The sequence below is a fragment of the Mytilus edulis genome, chromosome 2 (assembly GCF_963676685.1).
Source record: "Mytilus edulis chromosome 2, xbMytEdul2.2, whole genome shotgun sequence".
Taxonomy (NCBI): domain Eukaryota; kingdom Metazoa; phylum Mollusca; class Bivalvia; order Mytilida; family Mytilidae; genus Mytilus; species Mytilus edulis.
Window position 1 is genome coordinate 33,585,680 of NC_092345.1, and position 23,033 is coordinate 33,608,712.

At 32.2% G+C, this 23,033-nt stretch overlaps 2 protein-coding genes across 3 annotated transcripts; one reads left to right on the plus strand and one right to left on the minus strand.

Moving 5' to 3' along the window:
* The first annotated feature begins 2,943 nt into the window (after window positions 1-2,943).
* On the plus strand, window positions 2,944-22,985 carry LOC139512014 (uncharacterized). 2 transcript variants are annotated; one of them, XM_071299319.1, is made up of 2 exons: window positions 2,944-3,025; window positions 20,866-22,985. In XM_071299319.1, exon 2 carries the CDS (start codon window positions 21,027-21,029, stop codon window positions 22,944-22,946), a length of 1,920 nt encoding a protein of 639 aa, XP_071155420.1. In that variant the 5' UTR covers window positions 2,944-3,025; window positions 20,866-21,026; the 3' UTR covers window positions 22,947-22,985. The 2 variants fall into 2 exon arrangements, with proteins under 2 accessions (XP_071155420.1, XP_071155419.1); XM_071299318.1 differs by lacking the exon at window positions 2,944-3,025 and adding an exon at window positions 17,367-17,514.
* Window positions 5,303-7,131, minus strand: LOC139512015 (uncharacterized). Its single transcript, XM_071299320.1, has 3 exons — window positions 6,954-7,131; window positions 6,322-6,388; window positions 5,303-5,608 (listed from the first exon to the last, which is right to left on the minus strand). The coding sequence occupies exons 1-3, from the start codon at window positions 7,116-7,118 to the stop codon at window positions 5,484-5,486; spliced, it is 357 nt and encodes a 118-aa protein (XP_071155421.1). The 5' UTR covers window positions 7,119-7,131; the 3' UTR covers window positions 5,303-5,483.
* Window positions 22,986-23,033: the final 48 nt, after the last annotated feature.

The following is a 23,033-nucleotide window of genomic DNA, read 5'->3' on the forward strand; positions in this document are numbered from 1 at the left end:
TGGTATCCTACCTCATTGGTGTACTTGTTCTAAACTTACAACATAAGATATTCAAAATAAGACAATTATCCAAATTGGTCATGCTTTTGTATCTAAGATTAACCAAAATTTAAGGCATTCTTTTGACGTTTGTGAAAAATTGTACTTGAAGTCTATAAACTATGCTCTGCTTGTAATACCAGCCGACAAAGTGCTGCGATACGGAAAGACATATAAATATGGCGATCGCATTAAGTCTTATATTGATTACCAGATAACCATTCAAACAAAGCCAGGAGATGCTATCATTGAAGGGACGTTACGGTTTGACGAGAAAAGAAAAACATATGACTTAGTAGGTGATGTCAGTCGAATTAATAAGTACGGTGATCAATCACACTGTATTGAGCAAAATCACCTTAAAAAACTTTGCTACTGTAAAATTCAACCATGAAATGTCATTATCAGTCGATTTTATCAAACGTTCATTAAAGCCAAATGTTCCATTAAGATGAAATTTGAAGTCATCAACTATCGGAACGGCTTTCAAAGAAAAACCTTTCTATGCCCGATTTATCTGAATCAATAGTCCAGTTCCGGGATACGGTTTTCAGACGAAACTGTCATGTGACTGTCACCACTACGTGACAAACATGTAGGCAATGAAATTTCCAACACATGTTGAGCAAGCGGGTGAAAATGTTTTAATTTATACTGCACAAAATATTAGGGAAATTAAAATCTGAAAGGATGGTCATCCACCCTCGGTCAAAGGGCAATCACGGTTATGTACTTACGGAACATTACTTATTTATATACTACCCTACAGAATGACGATTATGAAAGTGCTGGAAATTTTCAAATGAGCAGGGAATCAGGCGCGTCTTCTATCTGGTAAATGACGTCATAAAGGCGTTTGAAATTGACGATCTTGTCCGATGAAAGACATGCATCCAGAAATGACCTTTTGTCAATACATTTAAATAAGAAGATGTGGTATAAGTGCTAATGAGACAACATTGCAACAAAGTCACAATGTAGAAAACGTAGTAAATGTTAACAATAAAATTAGTTTTGATCAAATTACAACCTTCATTTCAGAGCCTTGACCCAAACCGAACATCAAACTATATATAAAGGGCCCTACAATAATAAAGGTAAAGCTATTCAAGCAGTGAACATTAACATATGGCTTTGCTCATTGTTGAAGACCCTCCAGTGACTATAGTTGTTAATTTCTGTGTCATTTGGTCTCTTGTGGAGACATTTCTCATTGGTGATCATACCACATCTTCTTTTTTTATATTAAATGCAGGGTTTATTACTCGTGCTGTGTTGATTCAGTAGGATGTGACCCTTTGCTTTAAGTGTATACCCTTATATTTTTACGATGTTTTTTTTTGTTTGTGAGAGAGTTGTCTACATGATTTTTGTGTTTTTTTGTATATGTTTGTTTGTCTTGATATTGTAACACAGTGATGACTGCAGTAACCATATTTTAACTATTTTACCGATTATGTCTCTTTTGTTCACGCAACGGAATTTGAGGCTACTGTCATAAAAATGAGAGGTTTAGCGCTATAAATCCAGGTTCAATACACCAATTTCTATATTTGTAAATGCCTATAACAAGTCTGGAATATGACAGTTGTTGTCCATTCGTTTGATGTGTTTTATCCTTTAATTTTGCCATTTGATAACACAACTACGGACGCCAAGTGATGCTAACAGCATGTAATTCACTCTTCTTTCTCCAGGAAACTAATCACAGATGTTAAGTTCTTGTTTGTTAATCTTATATGCAGATCAGTTAATAATAACTTTAAACCAGAGTTTCTGTTATGCCCTAATCTAAGATGAAGTGGAGGGACACCATTTCTGGCCAACTTCGTCACTGCTGCTAATGACATCAATTTTTGTTGTAAAATTTCATCATATCTTTTCTTCACATCATGAAATATGTGGGAAAGGTCTTCATCAAGGACTTCCTTCTCTATTTTTTCTGACTATACTCTTACATCTTCTTTTGCATCATGCACTTGATATGTGCAGTTTGTAAGAAGTTTACTGACGAGATTTTCCTGCTTGTAGTTGCCAACATCAGACTTTTGGAAGATTCTTTGTGAAATTTTCAGAGTGTGAACAAAACCAAAAACATGAGAAAAAAATTCTGAAAATAATTTGAATTCAGCCATTCTATTGCAAACAATGGGAATGTCAAAATTACAGGCATTGTGTCCTACAAGTACGGGTTGAGGGAATTTCTTTAAATACTCAATAAAATCCAAAAGAGCTTCTTGTATTGGTTTTGATAAGACTGGAATACCTCTATGGAACATAGTATTTGTTCCCCTATCATATCTTAGCATATTCACAGCAGATGCCTGTTCAGAAATTTCACAACTGAGCATATAGATATAGGAAGATGTGGTGTGAGTGCCAATGAGACAACTCTCCATACAAATAACAATTTAAAAAGTAAACCATTATAGGTTAAAGTACGGCCTTCAACACGGAGCCTTGGATCACACCGAACAACAAGCTATAAAGGGCCCCAAAATTACTAGTGTAAAACCATTCAAACGGGAAAACCAACGGTCTAATCTATATAAACAAAACGAGAAACGAGAAACACGTATATATTACATAAACAAACGACAACTACTGTACATCAGATTCCTGACTTAGGACAGGTGCAAACATTTGCAGCGGGATTAAACGTTTTAATGGACCCAAACCTTCTCCCTTTTTCTGAAACAATAGCATAACATCACAACAAAGAAAAACATACGATACAATATCAATTGGCAGACTTAACTCAATCAAAAAACCTATGATTAAACAATGAACGAATAAATTTGATCTGCGATATCTGAATACAAATGCACAGTTAATCAAATATTAGAGACACACATTAAAATCATTACCAGCTGCTATCTGCAATATGTCACTATTTCTCCCTCTGTCAGTTGTTTCTGTATCAAATACAACGTATGTGAATTGATTTTCTGGTAGTGTTAATCTATTTGGAATTTCTGTTGTTTGGGTGAGTTCTTCATCTTGATATAATTCAGCAGCTTTAGAGTAGGTAACACCTGCATGAATTTCCTTAGTTTCTTCTTTCCGACTTTTCAATAATTATTTTACCAGACGTTTTCTCTTTGCTTGTAAACTAATCTGCTTCGCTTTTTGAAGCTTTCTCTTTGCAGCAATTTTTAAGGCCATTCTAAAGGTGAATTCACCAGGAGATAATCCTACAGCCTTGTTAACCTATGAAAAAGTGAAAATACTTATTGCCACTAGCTTTATAAATCAAATATAAAGATATAGATTGTAGAGCATTTGATGAAAAAGTGACTGAAGTCAATTCTTTCCTCAGATAGATCTTTTTTATACTTTGCCAAAATAAAGTTTTGTCTATGCTTTTTACAAACAGGAGTGCACACACTGAAATGTCTCGCCTTCTTTACTACATGTAATCATTGATATTATGTTGATAGTCCTTAGTATAAAGCTTTATTAAAAACTGTCACATAAACTTAACATTAACCAAGATAACTACACCTTGACCAATGAACCATGAAAATGAGGTCAAGGTCAGATGACCCATGCCAGGCAGACATGTACAGCTAACAATGCTTCCATACAACAAATATAGTTACTTACAGTTTAGGAAAAATAGACCAAAACACAAAAACTAAACACTGAGCAATGAACCGTGAAAATGAGGTCGAGGACAAATAAAACCTGTGCGACTGACATATAGATCATAAAATATTTCCATACACCAAATATAGTTGACCTATGGCATATAGTATTAGATAAAAAGACCAAAACTCAAAAACTTAACTTTGACCACTCAACCATGAAAATGAGGTCAAGGTCAGATGACATCTGCCCACTAGACATGTACACCTTACAATCATTCCATACAACAAATATAGTAGACCTATTGCATAAAGTATGAGAAAAACAGACCAAAACACAAAAACTTAACTATAACCACTGAACCATGAAAATGAGGTCAAGGTCAGATGACACCTGCCAGTTGGATATGTACACCTTACAGTCCTTCCATACATCGAATATACTAGCCCTATTGCTTATAGTATCTGAGATATGGACTTGACCACCAAAACTTAACCTTGTTCGCTGATCCATGAAATGAGGTCGAGGTGAAATGAAAACTGTCTGACGGGCACGAGGACCTTGCAAGGTACGCACATACCAAATATAAATATCCTATTACTTATAATAAGAAATAATTCAACATTACAAAAAATCTGAACTTTTTTTCAAGTGGTCACTGAACCATGAAAATGAGGTCAAGGACATTTGATATGTGACTGACGGAAACTTCGTAACATGAGGCATCTATATACAAAGTATGAAGCATCCAGGTCTTCCACCTTCTAAAATATAAAGCTTTTAAAAAGCTGCCGCCGGATCACTATCCCTATGTCGAGCTTTCTGCAACAAAAGTTGCAGGCTCGACAAAAACTAATAAAAAGTATGGGTCCTGGGCTATTTTTCAAGCTACAGGTCATACAAATTGTTCAAATGTGCTCAGATTGTTCATGAAAAACACATTTTTGGCATATAAAGAAATCTATGAGAATTTTGAAATAAAATATAAGAAGATAGGATTTTTAATATGCTTAAAGAAAATTGAAAGAAAAAATGTTGTCACCAAACTTGTTTTATTGCTACAAGTAAAATACTAAATTACTCTTTCAGTCCAGTACACACAAAAAATAGTAAAAGATTTATCTCCCCTTAAATGGCCAAGCTGAAAAAATGAATCTAAAAACACAAATATTTTGTATTTATTTGAAAATTTTGAATAATGCAATATATCACCAGATTTTCTTTCTATAAATCAACAGTCTAACCTATGAATTCCCAATCTGTCTCCAAATAAGCAGATTTATACCATGAATCTATATTAAACATTCCAATTAAGGGGAAGTAAAAGATCTGCAAAACCTGGACCTGAGTTGATTGGTAACATAGAACAGCAAATAATACTATCTTAAATAACTAATTTGTGTTTTTTTCTTAAAGTACTATGTACTTTACCTGAAATGAGAAGGATTCTTCTGATAACTGCACCAGGTAACATCTTCATTGGCACAAAGAGAGTGGTCACCATATAAATGTGGAACTATAATATCCGGTGATTTTCTAAGACTCTCTGGCTCTTTTGTCTGGCATTCTTTTATGGCGTACATGAAGCATCTCCCAATGTAAGATATTACATTTGGTTGTTTTAGTACTTTATATTTGTGGCTAAGCTTATATAGTTTTGATGTGATGCCTTTTTTGGTGTGGTTACTGTCCTCTTTCTTCTCAATGGAAGGGAACACAGCTTTCATACGAGAAGTTGCGGTCGAGTCATTATCACCATGGATGACATCTATTGAACATCAAGTTTTCTCTGACTCTCTGGCCATTGATATTGCCATGTCAGGCTGCATTGCCTTACTAGAACCGTCCCAGTTTTTTTAACATTCATGTACAGGTATAGTCTGGTTTTTGCTCTGATGTAGGGCACATATCTGGCAATATTTACTTCTAAGAGAGAACTGCAGTACCTTTCCTGTTTCGTTCCAAATTAATGATGCATTGCCTGAAATTATGGACGTTATTTTTATTTAAAATGATTTCAAACAGGTAAATTACCATGAAGGCAGAGGTAAAAAGAGTTATGCCTCTTGTAAATATTAATTACATGTAAAATTACAAGTGTACAATTTTTACCAGATTTTTATGACTTTTATATCATTGTTTTTTATCAGCAATGTCTAGGATAAATTAGAAAATCAGAGTATATCAATTATTTTCAAAAGATTTATGTCCCTTGAAAATATCAATTATTATATTGAAAAATTCATTGTAAGCATTCCAAATGATTCCAAATGCTTACATTTCTATAAGATAATAATACTATAAGATAATAATACATTTGTACATGCAATATGAAAAGTTTAAAATAACTAAACATTTAATTTATTTTTTTATTATTGATCTTGGAGTAAGTTTAAGTTGGACAGATACAAAATGTGCAACATAAGGGACACTGACACTTTGTTCTTTTATTTTTTCTTATTCATTGTTTTTGTACATAAATCAGGCCATTAGTTTTCTCGTTTAAATTGTTTTCCATTTGTCATTTCAGGGCCCTTTAAATATTGGTTTTGCTCATTGTTCAAGACCATGGTGGGACATATAGTTGTTAATATCTAAATGTTTTGGTTTATAGGGAATAGATGTCTAAATTTAGCAATCAAACCACATCTTTCTTATTTTTATACAAGTAAAAATAAACAGAAAAGTTCTCACCTGTATTACTATTATAATTCCATCCTGTACCCCTTTTCTGCCACCCACCGTCAAAGCTTACTTCCATCTTTAAAAAAAATAGATACATATCTTAAATACATGTACTGAAGAATTCATGTTAGGCAAGAAACAAAATTTGAATTGTTTGATGTTGCATAACCAACCATCTATAAAGGAGTCTACCTGTATTCTAAAAAAAAGCTGATTTTACAGAAGCAGATTTTGGCAACAGATTAGAAAATATTTTCCCTTTGATGAAAATGATGGAGAAAAAACATAATTACTTTGCCAAAAAAATGTTCAAAATATTGTTCCTGATCAACATCAAGCCAGTCCTGAATCAGCCACTTATTTAGAAATTTTGGTGTTTATGTTTATGCAATTGTAGTGAGTGAGTGTGCACTTTTCAATAATCACTATTTTCTAGTAAGTAACCATTCCATGAGTTTTCTTTGCTACGAAACAGGAGAAAAGCTCAGCAATTATAATCCTGGTACCTTTGATAACTATTTTCGTCCTGTTTTTGAAGCTCATACAAATAAATCTTATATTTTCCAACAATGTACATATATTGCATATTTATTCATGATAATTAAAATAAAAATAATCATTTGGAATTTTAAGTTTTTTACCTTTCCATTTCCCTTTTTAATTTCGTCCTTTTGGGCCTCAAGACAAGATTTTTTGGCTACAGTCTCCAGAGTTGTAGCAATCTTTTGTTCCCTTCTCTTAAGAGTGGACGGCACAACTGGTGGTAAATTTAAAGTTGCAAGCAAGTTAATTTGTACTGGGCCCATTCCTGTTTGTACCATGGCTACAATATTTTGCATACATATTAATTTTAAAGAACAATTGCTTCAAAGAACAGTCACATGTTTTATCACATTAAATGCATCAACATGGAACAGAATTATCAATTCATTATTAAAATCATGATTGTCAAATTGACATATTTATTCTGTATTAATTTTCATGCAAGCTAAAGGAAAAGTTGAAAATGTATACATTGTACTGGATGAATGAATTTTTAGTCATTGAGCTTTATAATAAGTCACTTTAGCATACAGGGTTAAAAAATCAAAAGTATGTAAGAATTAATTTAAGAAATAGTCCGAGATTTGAAATAGTCCAAAAGTTCTATAGAATTTTTAAGAATCCACAAATGGTGCATTCCACTGCGTGATTGAATAATTTTGACGTTTGTGGTTCAACATTTTATTTTATAATTTATAATAGAAATATAACATAATGACATTTTATAGAGCAATAACATACTGACAGGATCTTTCAAAGTACAGAGTCACATTGACGGGATGTATAAGTACCGATCCACGTTAAATGTATATCACAGAAAACAATCCAACAGTAAAAGTAATATTAATAATACAACAAAGAAAAATGAAAAAAACAATATAACACGTTGTTAAGATGATAAACAACATCAGTACGCAGAATCTATACATCAAGACCATCATGTATTATTTGTGAAGACCATCATGTATTATTTGTGAAGAATAATTTTGACGTTTGTGGTTCAACGTTTTTTTTCTAATTTATAATAGAAATATAACATAATGACATTTTATAGAGCAATAACATACTGACCAGACCTTTCAAAGTACAGAGTCACGTTATCAGAACCAAAGAAACAAAAAAAGTCGCATTTACAAAACACACCAGCAAAAATGAAAGATAATACAAACACATTGATGGGATGTATAAGTACCGATCCAAGTTAAATGTATATCACAGAAAACAATCCAACAGTAAAAGTAATATTAATAATACAACAAAGAAAAATGAAAGAACAATGAAAGAACAATATAACATGTTGTTAAGATGATAAACAACATTAGTACGCAGAATCTATATATCAAACCATCATGTATTATTTGTGAAGACCATCATGTATTATTTGTGAAGAGAGTGACCTATATCCCCTATTTAATAAATAGTAGAGCTAATGTATGTAGCTTTGCAAAGAAAAGTTAATATGGTTTTGGCCGATTTTTAATTACAACGTAATAAAAAACTAACATTATATGTATTTTCAATAACTTTCCTGAGATATTGACGAGTCTACGACTTTTCACCAGGATAACCATTGCAGGGCCGTAACTAGCCTCTTTTAATAGTGAGGCAAAATATATTCGCCGAGCGTAGCGAGGCGAAAAAAATTTGGTGAAGGACCCCAGAAGCTCTGAGAAAAATAACGCAAAATCATGCATTCTGAGCGTTCCACGGACTCTTTCTTACATTGAAACGCAAATAATCTTTCGCTATTTTTTCGACAATATTCTGGTCTCAAAGCAAAAACGTAGATTTATTGTAATTTAAGACTTTTCGGTTTTAGGGGCAACATTAAAAGACCGATATGTAGGATAAAGTAAAAATCGTATTTCTCATAATCATTAATACCGGGTCTGTCTGTCTGCTCTTGTCTTGTATTGTGCTGACTTTGGTGATTTTTTTATGACTAGATTTAAATATAGTGACAGTGCAGTATTATACTTTAAGTACTAGTACTGCTTAAGTCGACACTAGGGACCATATTGATCTCTTTTACGGTATTAATGATTATTGAAGTTCAAGACCCTCCAGCAACTATCAAGATGAGGAACAGGAATAAAAACTTTGACCATTGATCATTTGTATTTTTTCTATGCATTGACTTTGTGTGCGATTAGGTCCCGTGCACGTTTACTCTATATTCCTTTATTTTCTGTAAAAACACGACTTAATGCAAGTTTAACCCTTCAATGTAAAAAGTCATATGGCAATACGTTGTTTTTTTTCAAATGATTTGATACCGGGAAATTGGTGGTCTTTCTTTAATTTAAACCATGTCAGCTATGTAGTTTTATCCACAGGAGCTTGATTATATGATACAGATATTTTTTTTTATTTATTTTGTTGTTGATTAAAATAGTAAATTTTCTATATTTATAATACATATCTATCACTTCTGTGAATGTCTCACCTATATATAGCTAGTTTCGAGTGATTTAAACGACTCCGAGAAAATACCTAATTTTACAATCCATACTCAGAAAAATTGCCGTATTTTCTCTGTTCAATTATACATGCAGAAACGACAATTTTTTTCTGTGTCCAGTATAGCATCGTAAATGGATATAGGAAGATGTGGTGTGAGTGCCAATGAGACAACTTTCCATCCAAATAACAATTTATAAAAGTAAACCATTATAAGTCAATGTACGGCTTTCAACACAGAGCCTTGACTCACCCCGAACAAAAAGCTATAAAGGGCCCCAAAATCACTAGTGTAAAACCATTAAAACGGGAAAACCAACGGTCTAATCTATATAAAAAACGAGAGCATATTCTTAAAAAATTTTCCCGCACAATATCTAGACATCGGTGGACATGCAACATTGCACACGTTTACAAATGAAAAACAACGCTCAGACTATAGTCATAAAGTAGGACAATAAAAGAACAAAAGACAAACCCGAGACACAGAAGTACAAACAATAGACCATCAACTCCGAAAATCAAAAGTAAAATAGAAACATAGATCACGAAAAAACTACACGGGCGACATCAGGGAGTGAAGAGAACTTGCTTCTTGGAAGACACTTTCCGTGAAAACAATTTGATATAAAGACAATCTTTTTTTTTCATTTTTTTTTTAAATTTCCAGCATGAGGCATTTGCCTCATTTGCCTCAATGTAGTTACGGCCCTGACCATACTAAGACAATACTCATGCTTCACTAAACCAACCGCGAAATCAATGCAATTCACAACTATGATTGTTTTTAAATATCGCTTCGCTTCGGTTGACTATGCTATTTTTGTGTTATAACCGATCTGTCCGGACAATGTAAATACACAATATTTATTTATCTATAACTAGATACATACGCAAACTTTTGGATGCAAAATTGAAAATACTGTTTCAGGACTTTCAGCGCTCGGATTTTTTTTTTCTAAAGATAGAAAAAATCTATGTATGTGAAGTAAGCAGCCGGTTCGTTATTCGATATTCAATATTCAAAATCCAACCGGCTGCTAGCAGTCAGTTCTTTGAAGTAACATATTTGTCTTTATGTACTATAGATTTTTATCAATGAAAGGACTTCAAAGATGGAGTTTTAAATATAATATTTCTCAAAACAAAAAGAAACACTGATAATACTAGGAACATTTAAAATAAAGTAAAAATATTTATGGAAAGCCCGAAAAAGAAATTTATAGTGAAATAAAATTGAGAATGGAAATGGGGAATGAGCCAAAGAGACAACAACCCGACCATAGAAAAAAAAAACCAACAGCAGAAGGTCACCAACAGGTCTTCAATGTAGCGAGAAATTCCCGCACCCGGAGGCGTCCTTCAGCTGGCCTCTTAACAAATATATACTAGTTCAGTGATAATGAAATTCATACTAATTTCCAAATTGTACACAAGAAACTAAAATTAAAATAATACAAGACTAACAAAAGCCAAAAGCTCCTGACTTAGGACAGGCGCAAAAATGCGGCGGGGTTAAACATGTTTGTGAGATATCAACCCTCTCCCTATACCTCTAGCCAATGTAGAAAAGTAAACGCATAACAATACGCACATTAAAATTCAAAAGAAGTCCGAGTCTGATGTCAGGAGATGTAACCAAAGAAAATAAACAAAATGACAATAATACATAAATAACAACAGACTACTAGCAGTTAATTGACATGCCAGCTCCAGACTACCGAAACCGCTTAAATGAGGGTGAGACCCTCCTGGTCTTTCAATGACCATAAAATTCAACTAGGTCATAGACTCTGTATATATAAAGGTTGTATCAGAAGGATTTACCAGAATAATGTCATCTTCGATATCTACAGAGGGCTTAGATTGTCACTTTTCAGCAAAAAACTGTCAAAATTTTAGGACAAAGGGCACAGGGCAATGATGAGAGCATACTGAGCTTTCAATCTTTCTAATATTATGCAGACATTTAGTTAATAGGTAGATGCAAACGTGCCTAAAAGGAATTTAGGTACACTTCCTGTCTTATATATTTACAGAGAGCCCAATCCTTCTGATAAAACCTTTATATATACAGAGTATTTGATTAACTTGTATTTTATGAACATTGAAAGACCAGGAGGGTCTCACCCTCATTTAATCGGTCTCAGCTAGGTTTTCACTATATATTTTGAATATCTAACTGGCACTTTGGGCCCTTCGTAAACATAAAAAAACAGGAAGTGTACCTAAATTCCTTTTGGTCACGTTTGTATCTACTTAGTAACTAAAAGTCTGCATAATATTAGAAAGATTAAGAGATCAGGGGCTCTCACCATTGCCCTGTGCCCTTTGTCTTAAAATTTGGAAAATGTTTAGCTGAAAAGTGACAATCTAAGCCCTCCATAGATATCGAAGATAACATTATTTCGGCAAATCCTTCTGATACAACCTTTATATATACAAAGTCATATGATTTACTTGTATTTTATAGACATTGAAAGACCATGGGGGTCTCACCCTCATTTAAGCGGTCTCGGCTAGGTTTTCACTATATATTTTGAATATCCAACTGGGACTTTGGGCCCTCCGTAAACATAGAAAACAGGAAGTGTACCTAAATTCCTTTTAGTCACGTTTGTATCTACCTATTAACTAAAAGTTTGCAAAATATTAGAAAGATTGAGAGATCATGAGGCTCTCACCATTGCCCTGTGCCCTTTGTCTTAAAATTTGGGTAATTTTTAGCAACAAAGTGACAATCTAAGCCCTCCATAGATACATGTATCGAAGATGACATTATTCCTGCAAATCCTTCTGATACAACCTTTGTATATACAGAGTCTATGATTTACTTGCATTTTATGGACATTGAAAGACCTGGGGGGGGGTGTCTCATCCTCCGTTGAGCGGTCTCAGCTAGGTTTCGCATTTTTGCGCCTGTCCCAAGTCAGGAGCCTCTGGCCTTTGTTAGTCTTGTATTATTTTAATTTTAGTTTCTTGTGTACAATTTGGAAATTAGTATGGTGTTCATTATCACTGAACTAGTATACATTTGTTTAGGGGCCAGCTGAAGGACGCCTCCGGGTGCGGGAATTTTTCGCTACATTGAAGACCTGTTGGTGACCTTCTGCTGGTTTTTTTTCTATGTTCGGGTTGTTGTCTTTTTGACACATTCCCCATTTCCTTTCTCAATTCTATATTTAACTTTATATGTATTTTGGGCTTTCCATAAATATTTCTATTTATATTTCTAAATGTTTCTAGAATATTATATCGAATTTCCTTTTTTGCTTTAAGAAATATCATATATAAAAGTAAATCTTTGAAGTCGTTTTATAAAAATCTATATTACATAAAGACAAATACATGTATGTAACTTGGAAAAGGGTTTATATTCGAATTTATGACAGCTTGAAGAGGTCATTAAACGATTTCCTACGTATCTGATCAGTCCCCTGAACTATGAAAATCATGCTTTTTATGTTATCAAAATTTTATTTTTTTTATTATGATTTTCAGCAAAATTTTGACTATCGAACTGACTACTAGCAGCCGGTTGGATATTGAATATCGAATAACGAACCGGCTGCTAACTTCACATATATAAAAAAAATCTTAAGTTTATATACTGTAGTAAAAAATGATAAGCAATATGAAAGTTAATGGATGTGAAAAGGTCAAGGCTAATCTCAATTTGCTGTATTATCAATTGAAAAAAATCAAAAAGTTCAATATTTGTAATTGCAGCTATTCTTATAAATAGTCAAATTTGTCGTTTTGACATTCTATGCAGCAAAAGCTCATTGAACCGTTTTTGTATCATTCTGATGAATGAATATCAGAAAATTTATCTTTTTTTGCTTGTGGTTGTAATATTGATATTTTTATGCTTGACATTTCACTCCAATTTGAGAAAAATGTGACCACCCTGGGTATTCTTATTTTACTGTCTTTCCATCAATATATGATTTAGATATGTGTTCTTCTGGTGCATTAAAGTTTTAACAAATGGAGTCTGGATGCAGATCTAAAATTCTAGTTACGATTATCATATCAAACACCCCCATTTTTTTTATCCTCCTTGAATTTCACGTGGTCGTATGATATCCAGTTTTTTCACTTTGTCATATAGAATTTAAAACGTAAAAATCAAATTGGTCAAACTTTAAATAAAGTACTTCTATTTTTTAAATGATTGATCTGAAACCCGGGTTAGGTATTTTCTATCATAACGATCAAAATGAAATCGAAAACAGTTGAATAAAATTATCAAATATAAACAGTAAGAACTTTGGATAATGTGATTGCGTAACGTTAATCATGCAACATATCAAAATTACTATCCCTACAAACCTGCTCGTGCATTTTTCATTGTTATTCAACGCAAATTTATTTTCTAAGATACCTGGCACGATCTTATTTCACAAAGGATTTCTATTGTCTACTTATTGTACCTCGAACTTATTTACCCGATGTAGATCTTTAAGTTGAGGTTCAATTCAATAAAAGTTAATCGGGCATGACTAATTAGATACGCCCTCTTAAAATCAGGGGGTGCGAAATAGGATTGGGAAAAACACCCAGCAAAATACCTTAATTTACCATTTCAAGAATTTGTTTGATTCAAAGTGCTTCTGGTTGCTTAAATATCTTCGATCAATAATCAGGCGGTATTTTGTGGAAATAAATAACCTGTCCCGAACTGGGAGATGTTGGCTGCAATAGGAATTAATTTATAAAAAAAGTCCATATCTCATTTACTCATAGTGGCCGTTATTGTTTGTAAATTCATGACGTTTTGTATATGACATTCGTCTATCGTGGAGAAAAAAAGGAAGGAGGGCTTATTAACTTAACGAGTTCGATCATTATGGTTCAAATCTATTCTATTACGGCATACGTTTTACCTCTAGCGAACGCTCTGCCTTATTGTAAAAAGTGCCACTCTAAATTTGTAAACATTTGCTTCAAATTGATCCACTTTGAATCTAGTCGTGAATATGCATTTTCCGTCAAATATTATATATCCGAAAAGGGACATTTGATTTACTATTATTTACCGTGAAAGATAATAATCCCAACAATCACAAGTGTTTGAAACAATTCACCTGCCATTTTTTAAAAGTATCTAACCTAAATTGGATGAGTGAAATGATATTGTAAACTACACGTAAACATGGATGATCGACTTTAGGGTAGATTTTATGAATCAAATTAAAAACTCTTGCACCTATTGTACGACCTACCTATTGTATTTAAAATTTATGTGTTGTAGTCATTAACAGGCATGAAATATTTGCTACTGGACTTAAAGCAAACAACAATCAATCAATTTGATTAATATCTCTGTTACAGTACTAGTACTTGGCACACAAAGACAAGATCTTGTAAAATGCTATAATTTACAATTTTCATTTAAATTTTTATGTTGTTTTCTTTTCTTCTTTTTTTTTTTGAGGGGGGGGGGTGTCTCTTCAGTTTATCACATAAATGACTGCTTATTCAAAAGTTCTAGATATTTTTTTACAATTGTTCTTATCTAATGTTTAAATACGATTTATAACATATGATTTTTTTTGTCGGGCAAGGATAAAACTAAGAAAGATAAAAGTTTTTTTCAGGTGTTTTTGCTTCATTTGGACACGAAAAGGGAATAACGGACGACTAAATTAAAGTGTTTGTTTTCATATAATATATTGAACTTGCGAATATATCTCACCAACACGTTTTGATCGGGACAGTGAAACCTAGTTCAATACGGTTTTATTCATTGAAGTTTGCATTCATAGTTCTTATTTAAAAAAAAACACAAATAAAGCAAGATCTATTAATTAATTGGACTGAATAGACAAAACTAATTATTCTGCATTCGCATGTATCTTAATGTAGGAAAATTACCAAATCAGAAACAAAAGGAACATTTGCCGGATGAATATTGTGAAGGACCTTATGCATCTAGGACTGTCCGATTAAAAGTTCTTAAACAAGCTGTTTAAAAAGCTAATTGTTGGAAGAGTTTACTTACTGTTTTCTAAAGTCTGATCTACGATTCTATTTCATGATTACTGACAGATCGAAAACATCAAGTATATATAGCATGAAGTTGTTATGCATAATATTCATTGGTCAGTTATAAATGAGGTCTGTACGGGGGTTTTGATTGCTGATTTATTAAATAAGAAATCGTTATTTTGAAAAGTTGGCTAAAAATATAAATTTACCCCCTAATTTTGTAAAACTATCATTTGATGTTATTTAGATGCTATTTTTTTTTTATCATAAATAAATAATTATATGATGTAATGTCATTAAATAGGTCCGTTTTCATTTCAATTTGGTAACTGTTAATTGTATATATCAGTCTGAGTACTGTTTAACTATCATTTAAGTTTAGCATATTTAGACTCGTCCAGTACAGGGAAATTAGGTTTCTGCAAGTGCTTTTTATGTACTTTTCATATAGTTTTGACGGTTTGTAAAAGTTCAATGATAAGTTAATATTGATATTAAAAGGCCTCCGAACAAAAAGGGGTGTTCAGATCCCCGAACCCGAAGGATATTATATATCCGAAAAGGCGCATTTGATTTACTATTATTTACCGTGAAAGATAATAATCCCAACAATCACAAGTGTTTGAAACAATTCACCTGCCATTTTTTAATTTTGATTGGTGAAAATTTAAGAAGTTTTAATATATACTAGCAAAAGAAAAACACTTCACTGTATAATAAAACGGTAAAATAAATAATGATAATGGATGACGACCAGCGGCGAATAAAATTAATATTCAGGACGATTACGTGAAATATAATAAGAGCATTAACCCCGTTTTTTACTAGACTGACAAGCTGAGTCTTTTTTTTATCTTGTAAGTTTACAAGATATTAGTTCGCAGGAAGAAAAGTCACCCGACCAGGACACATTTCCGACGCTGAGCCGGCCAGTCTGTGGTCTTACTTTATGATGCCACGTGTTAAGCGTTAAAATGGAATACCAATTTAATTAACGTCTTTGTTTGACCCGTTCGAGATTCGAACAAATTTAATGACCTCCCGCTCTCGAGGCGAACGTCCCCACACGAGACCAACCAAGAGAGCAGTAGTGATCGGTAGTACAGAATATCATACCAAAAACTAAAGTACAATACACAATACAGTTTCACAGAATTCTCACAGTTACTAAAGCGAGCTAAAAGTATCTAACCTAAATTGGAAGAGTGAAATGATATTGTAAACTACACGTAAACATGGATGATCGACTTTAGGGTAGATTTTATGAATCAAATTAAAAACTCATGCACCTATTGTACGACCTACCTATTGTATTTAAAATTTATGTGTTGTAGTCATTAACAGGCATGAAATATTTGCTACTGGACTTAAAGCAAACAACAATCAATCAATTTGATTAATATCTCTGTTACAGTACTAGTACTTGGCACACAAAGACAAGATCTTGTAAAATGCTATAATTTACAATTTTCATTTAAATTTTTATGTTGTTTTTTTTTCTTCTTTTTTTTTGAGGGGGGTGTGTCTCTTCAGTTTATCACATAAATGACTGCTTATTCAAAAATTCTAGATATTTTTTTACTATTGTTCTTATCTAATGTTTAAATACGATTTATAACCTATGATTTTTTTTGTCGGGCTCGGGGATCTGAACACCCCTTTTTGTTCGGAGGCCTTTTAATATCAATATTAACTTATCATTGAACTTTTACTATTACATACACGCTTTAACTTGTATTTTCTCAACAGTTTATTGATTCTCTTAATATTATCAAATAATGTACAAGTAATTAAACATAGTGTGATCAAATTGATTAAAATTAATTTATATAGTATGAAAAAGGAAATAAACGCTTACAAAATTTAAAATCTTGAAAAAAAACCACAAATGAAAAGACAACGGTTATAAAAATTAACTCATGAGTAGTATACCGCTGTTCAAAACATTGATTTTGTGTATGTCTCAACATCTGTAAACACTGCACACTGTTCGCTTATATATCTGTTACACTGACATTTTCATATCACCACATGTATTATACAGAAGAGTAATTTTTATTAATCATTGTACAATTTCTAAATTTAAACGTGAATCTGAATAAAAAGGTAGTATACGTATTTCAAACAACATCCGATATTCTTTGCGTATCAGTCTGTACGGCTTTAGTATTGAGAGAGTTGAATGTATTGTATATAAAGTCAAAGGTAAATTACGAATTTTGTATTGTTTTAAAAAATATTTCTTTCTTTAAATACTATATTTGTCCTTAAACATTTATTCTACCGGAATAATTAACTTGCTTTCATTAACTGCGAGTACTCTCAACTCATAATTTCCTGTTAATTTGACATATTGATACTATTTGTAATGCTTTTTGTTATTTAATGTTTACCTATTAAGGGTTATATCTCGTCTCTATATTTTAAATTATACCAGCTTTGATAAGTGTTTCAATTTTCTCCCCTGTTTCCGTACTATGAACAGGAAAAATATTTATCTTGTAAAATCAATTTCTGTTCTCAAATATACTGAATACCTTACAACAAAATTATTTTCATTGACCATTGTGCAATATTCTATTTGGCGGCATTTGGTTCAAGGTTTTATTTGCCTCCTGAAATTACCTAAGTTAGAGACCTCAGTTTTTGTCCTGATTTTCAGTAGTTGTCGTTTGTTGATGTGGTTCATGAGTGTTTCTTTTTTTCGTCTTTTATATAAATTAAACCGTTGGTTTTGCCGTTTGAATTGTACTCATGTATGGGGCCCTTGATAGCTTGCTGTTCGATATGAGCCAAGGTTCCATGTTGAAGTCCGTACTTTGATTTATAATGATTTTTCTTTTACAAACTGTGACTTGGATTGAGAGTTGTCTCATTGGCCCTCATACCACATCTCCTCCAATCTATGAGGATTAAACGAAAAGCAATATAGGTTGTTCAAATTGATTACGATGAATTTATGTTGTACGAAATGAATATACCCGAATCATAGATACCAGTAGTAAAGTTTGGTACACCGTTGTTGGAAATAATCTCATCATAGGTACCATCATTTGAATTGTGAACGTCAAATTAATGACTTTATTGGTAGCATATACTTTATAATTTGTTGTAAATTCGTTGACATAATCCTTGTTCATCAAATTTCTGTTCAGACACAGATGAAGCTCTAAACTCTTGAATAACGAACGATTTGTAAAATTAATATCCCATATGCAGGTGAAGTTGGTATATTGCTACTTAGGTTAAGAGGTGGAATTGGTAATTTCAAAATTAAAATCGTCTCTTTTGCCATAGAGTCGTGTACATTGAGATGACCGCTTATCAGTCGGAAACCCGGTTGAAATAGAACAAAAGAATCGAAGCTCTTTGTTAGAGAAGGCGAGAAATGTTTACTGTAATTTTTACTATAGTGACAAAAAATTTAAAAGTTAATAGAAACAAACAAAAATACAATTTTCTTCTCAATTACGAAGTGTTTTATTTAGTTTTCAATTTATTTAGTACATAGTTAAGCAGAACAATTAGATATCAAGTCGACGACATGGGGTATCTTTCAAGTTGGATGTAGAAAAAGCATAACCTCCGATTCAATTTTTTTTTACCACGGACGGAAAACATATCAATCTATTAGTTTAGTAATTTTTGTGTCTGCCCTTCCATTGTGTGACTCAAGAAAAAATTCCAAAAAAATGGGTAACAATTGTATCGAAAAGAGAAAATCGAGTCCACCTTTTTATGTTAGGGCGTGTTTGAGTTGAATATTTTGTCTTGATATCGTACAAAGCAAGAATATTTCATACATCGTCTCGCTTCAGATTCTATCATTTTTATATATCAAAGCTACAGGTTGATTTAATAACATAAAAAAATCACAGTTCTTAAAGATGAAATATATGGGTCAAGTGAAATACCTATCTAATGAATCAAAAAACAGAGTAGGTGTGTTCGAATAGCTATTTATTTACTGAAAGTACTTGACGGCAGTTTTTCAAGTTGGATGATGAATATGCATATCTTCGAAAAATTATAATTTTTTGTGTGTGATAACTAGGGTTTATAGTCTTCAACCACTAAAAAAATCTAGTCTGCCCTTCCACGAAATATTTAATTAGAATTTTTTTAAATGTTTATGAATTTTCGAAAATTCCACCTGACAACCGATCAGACAATAGTTTTAAGTTGAATCAATGCAGACAAGATCATTAACTGATGCTCATTAGCTAGTTGATACATTTGTCTTTTAAAATACAACTGACATACGGATCGTATTGGTGCAATGTGGATAAATTTATCGGTTTCCAAGAGCAACATTGGTAGCGCGTCAACCCTACAATGGCTTCCATTTCTACGATTGTGAAAATAAACTGGCGTCATGGGGAGATAATTTTGACGAAGTAGAATCCTGACTGTTATGATTAATTCGAGGTATAATTCTAAAAATGATGTTTAGAAGCCGTGTCTGTTTGTTCTCTTTTTTCTATCTCGAGGATATATTAATGAAACACAATTAGAAAAGTTTGGATTGTAAATGGAAAGAACATTATCAATTACTCTGACATTAGAGGATCTGGCTTCTTTAACCTTCTTTTTTCCACTCTGGCATATAAAATTTAACTTAAAATAAAATTTGTCTAACTTTCAAAACAATGCTTCTGTTTTTGAATAAATCATAAAAAAAAACCGAGTTAGCTTTTTTTGTATCATAATGATCAAAATGAAATGAAAACTGTTAAATAAAATTATTAAATATAAACAGTAAAACATAATTTTATTGATTAACGTTAATCATGCAGAATGTCCACATTACTATCCATACACTCTATTTATATCGTGTACTTCCTTAACAGTTTTTTTTATTTTCCTCAGGTTATTAAATAAAGTTATTAAACATAGTGTAATTAAATTGATTTCAATGAATTTATACTGTACAAAATATGTTGAACCCAATAAGAAAGGTTTCAATTGTTAATGAAACAAAAATCATCAATAAATCTGAAAATGGCTTCTTAGATCTTTCTTCCGCCCTCTGGGATAGACAATTCAACGTAAAAACCAAATTGGTCCAACTTTAACTAAAATACTTTTTTAAATGATTTATCTAAAAACCGAGTTATTTTTTTGAATACAATGTATAACGATTAAAAAATGAAATCGTAAACATTTAAATAAAATGATCAAATATAAACGTGGGATTATTTGATTAGACCAGAAGGTAGCAGCAATTTGTTGTTTACGTGAACATTATGAAATGTTATTGATCTGATAATTTTTCTGTAAATTTATTGATTATTAATTTTTAAATTCAAAACATTTATAATTGAGATATCTATAATAATAAATGGCATTTGCTGTATTTGGTACATTTGTTTTATTTATTTTCAAATTTTAATTCTCTACTACTTTAAATTTATTTGATCTTCCGACTGTTTTGATTTGCGCGCCATTTATGAGTATCTCGTAAACGAAACACGCATCCGGCGTCTCCAATTATAAAGCCTGTATCGTTTATGACTTTTCTTCAAAAATATTTTAAACATAATTTTTATTTTCCAGGTAATATTGAAAATCTGCTTAGCTTAGACTGAACCAATCACGTAATAAACGCATGCATTTTCAAAGAAGAAAAACTAAGTTGTATAGGAGATATCAATACAACTTGTTAATAATACAGTGATAACAAAAGTGCATGAGCTGACTTCAGTAGCAATCAGAACATGAGGGAACATCGCAGTTTCCTTTGTTTAATATTTAATCTTTTAGTTTTCATATTAGTTTATTATGCATATTACCAGCATGTTTGGTTAGGCCAATACAAGGTTCAAGAATCAAAAGAACGATTATTTACTATAACTGAATTTAAAAATACCAGTGCCCCCTTTTTAGTAGATACTTCAGCTTGCAAAATTCCGTATATTGATCCGTTTGATAAATCATTGAAACACATGTTCAGAAAAGGAACAGCCTTAAAGTGTGCCGTCATCAATGATGTAGTATACTCGAAAGGAAATACTATATTCATAAATTGGAAAGCTGTTAATAACTCGCAACTGAAAAATAGAATGAAATACTGCAAATATGAAGTCATTTGGATCCCATATAATGAAAAGCGTCACAACGATTTTTTTATGGTTAAAAAGGAAAGTAAAGAATTCGTAGATCGTACTGATATATCAAATGAATTCATTCGTGTTAAATGCTACACTGGAGGTGGTCTAGACGTGTATACAAATTTCTTCTCTTTTGTTCATTTAAAAGCAGATGTTGAGGATCGATGTGAAAAAAATGCCATTAAGTTTGCAAACACACGACAAGAGCAGTTAAATGTTATGATGATGGGTATTGATTCAGTAGCTAGAAATAATATGCTTCGCTATATGAAGGAAACTTGGAAATATTTAGTAAACACACACAACGCCATAGATTTACTTGGCTATAATAAAGTTGCTGATAACACTTTTCCAAATATAGTTCCGATGACAGTAGGGAAATTTGTAAATGAATTATCATCATTTGACTTTGACAACTATAATTTCATATGGAACAAATATTCTGCAAAGGGGTATAGAACGTTCTATGCCGAAGATTGTCCCAAAATGGCATTCCGTAGAAGATTTAAAATACCTCTAGGAGATTACTTCAATAGGCCTTTAAGTGTTGCTATGGAAAACGATAAAACGGTTTGGTATTATCGAAAGTATTGTGTACATGGGAGAACAGACACTGATATAGTTCTAGACTATTTAAAGAAATATGCTACGATGTTTCAGTCTAAGCAACATTTTTCCTTCACATTGTTTTCAAGGCTCACACATGAGATTCTCCACGAAACATTTAAAGCAGATAAAATTTACCTTAAGTTTTTCAAAGACTTTTTTGAAAATGATATCTTAAAAAACACAGTTGTATTCTTTTTCAGTGATCATGGAATGCGTTTTGGTCGTTTTAGAGAAACATTTCCTGGAAAATTAGAAGACCGTCTTCCCTTTATGCTGATTGTATTCCCTTCATGGTTCATTAAAAAGTATCCAGAAGTTCACAGAAATTTGCAGATCAATGCAAGAAGACTTACAACTCCTTTCGATATCTTTGCCACATTAGAACATATTTTAGATTTCAATGGAATTGAGAAAAAGCAAGTGACAAAGCAAAGATCAATGAGCTTACTTCATGAAATTCCCGAAAACAGAACTTGTGATGAAGCTGGTATCCTACCTCATTGGTGTACTTGTTCTAAATTTACAACATTAGATATTCAAAATAAGACAGTTATCCAAATTGGTCATGCTTTTGTATCTAAGATTAACCAAAATTTAAGGCATTCTTTTGACGTTTGTGAAAAATTGTACTTGAAATCTATAAAATATGCTCTGCTTGTAATACCAGCCGATAAAGTTCTGCGATACGGAAAGACGTATAAATATGGTGATCGCATTAAGTCTTATATTGATTATCAGATAACCATTCAAACAAAGCCAGGAGATGCTATCATTGAAGGGATGTTACGGTTTGACGAGAAAAGAAAAACATATGACTTAGTAGGTGATGTCAGTCGAATTAATAAGTACGGTGATCAATCACACTGTATTGAGCAAAATCACCTTAAAAAATTTTGCTACTGTAAAATTCAACCGTGAAATGTCATTATCAGTCGATTTTATTAAAAGTTTATTAAAGCCAATTGTTCAATTAAGATAAAATTTAACGAAATCAACTATTAGAAC

What these genes read in the sequence shown, in the direction of transcription:
- LOC139512015 (XM_071299320.1), bottom strand. Translation starts at nt 7,118, where the DNA reads ATGGGCCCAGTACAAATTAACTTGCTTGCAACTTTAAATTTACCACCA. An exon ending in TTAAAAAGGGAAATGGAAAG is followed by an intron (nt 6,389 to 6,953) that starts GTAAAAAACTTA and finishes TTTTTTTTAAAG; the next exon opens with ATGGAAGTAAGCTTTGACGG. An exon ending in GAATTATAATAGTAATACAG is followed by an intron (nt 5,609 to 6,321) that starts GTGAGAACTTTT and finishes CCATAATTTCAG; the next exon opens with GCAATGCATCATTAATTTGG.
- LOC139512014 (XM_071299319.1), top strand. Translation starts at nt 21,027, where the DNA reads ATGAGGGAACATCGCAGTTTCCTTTGTTTAATATTTAATCTTTTAGTT.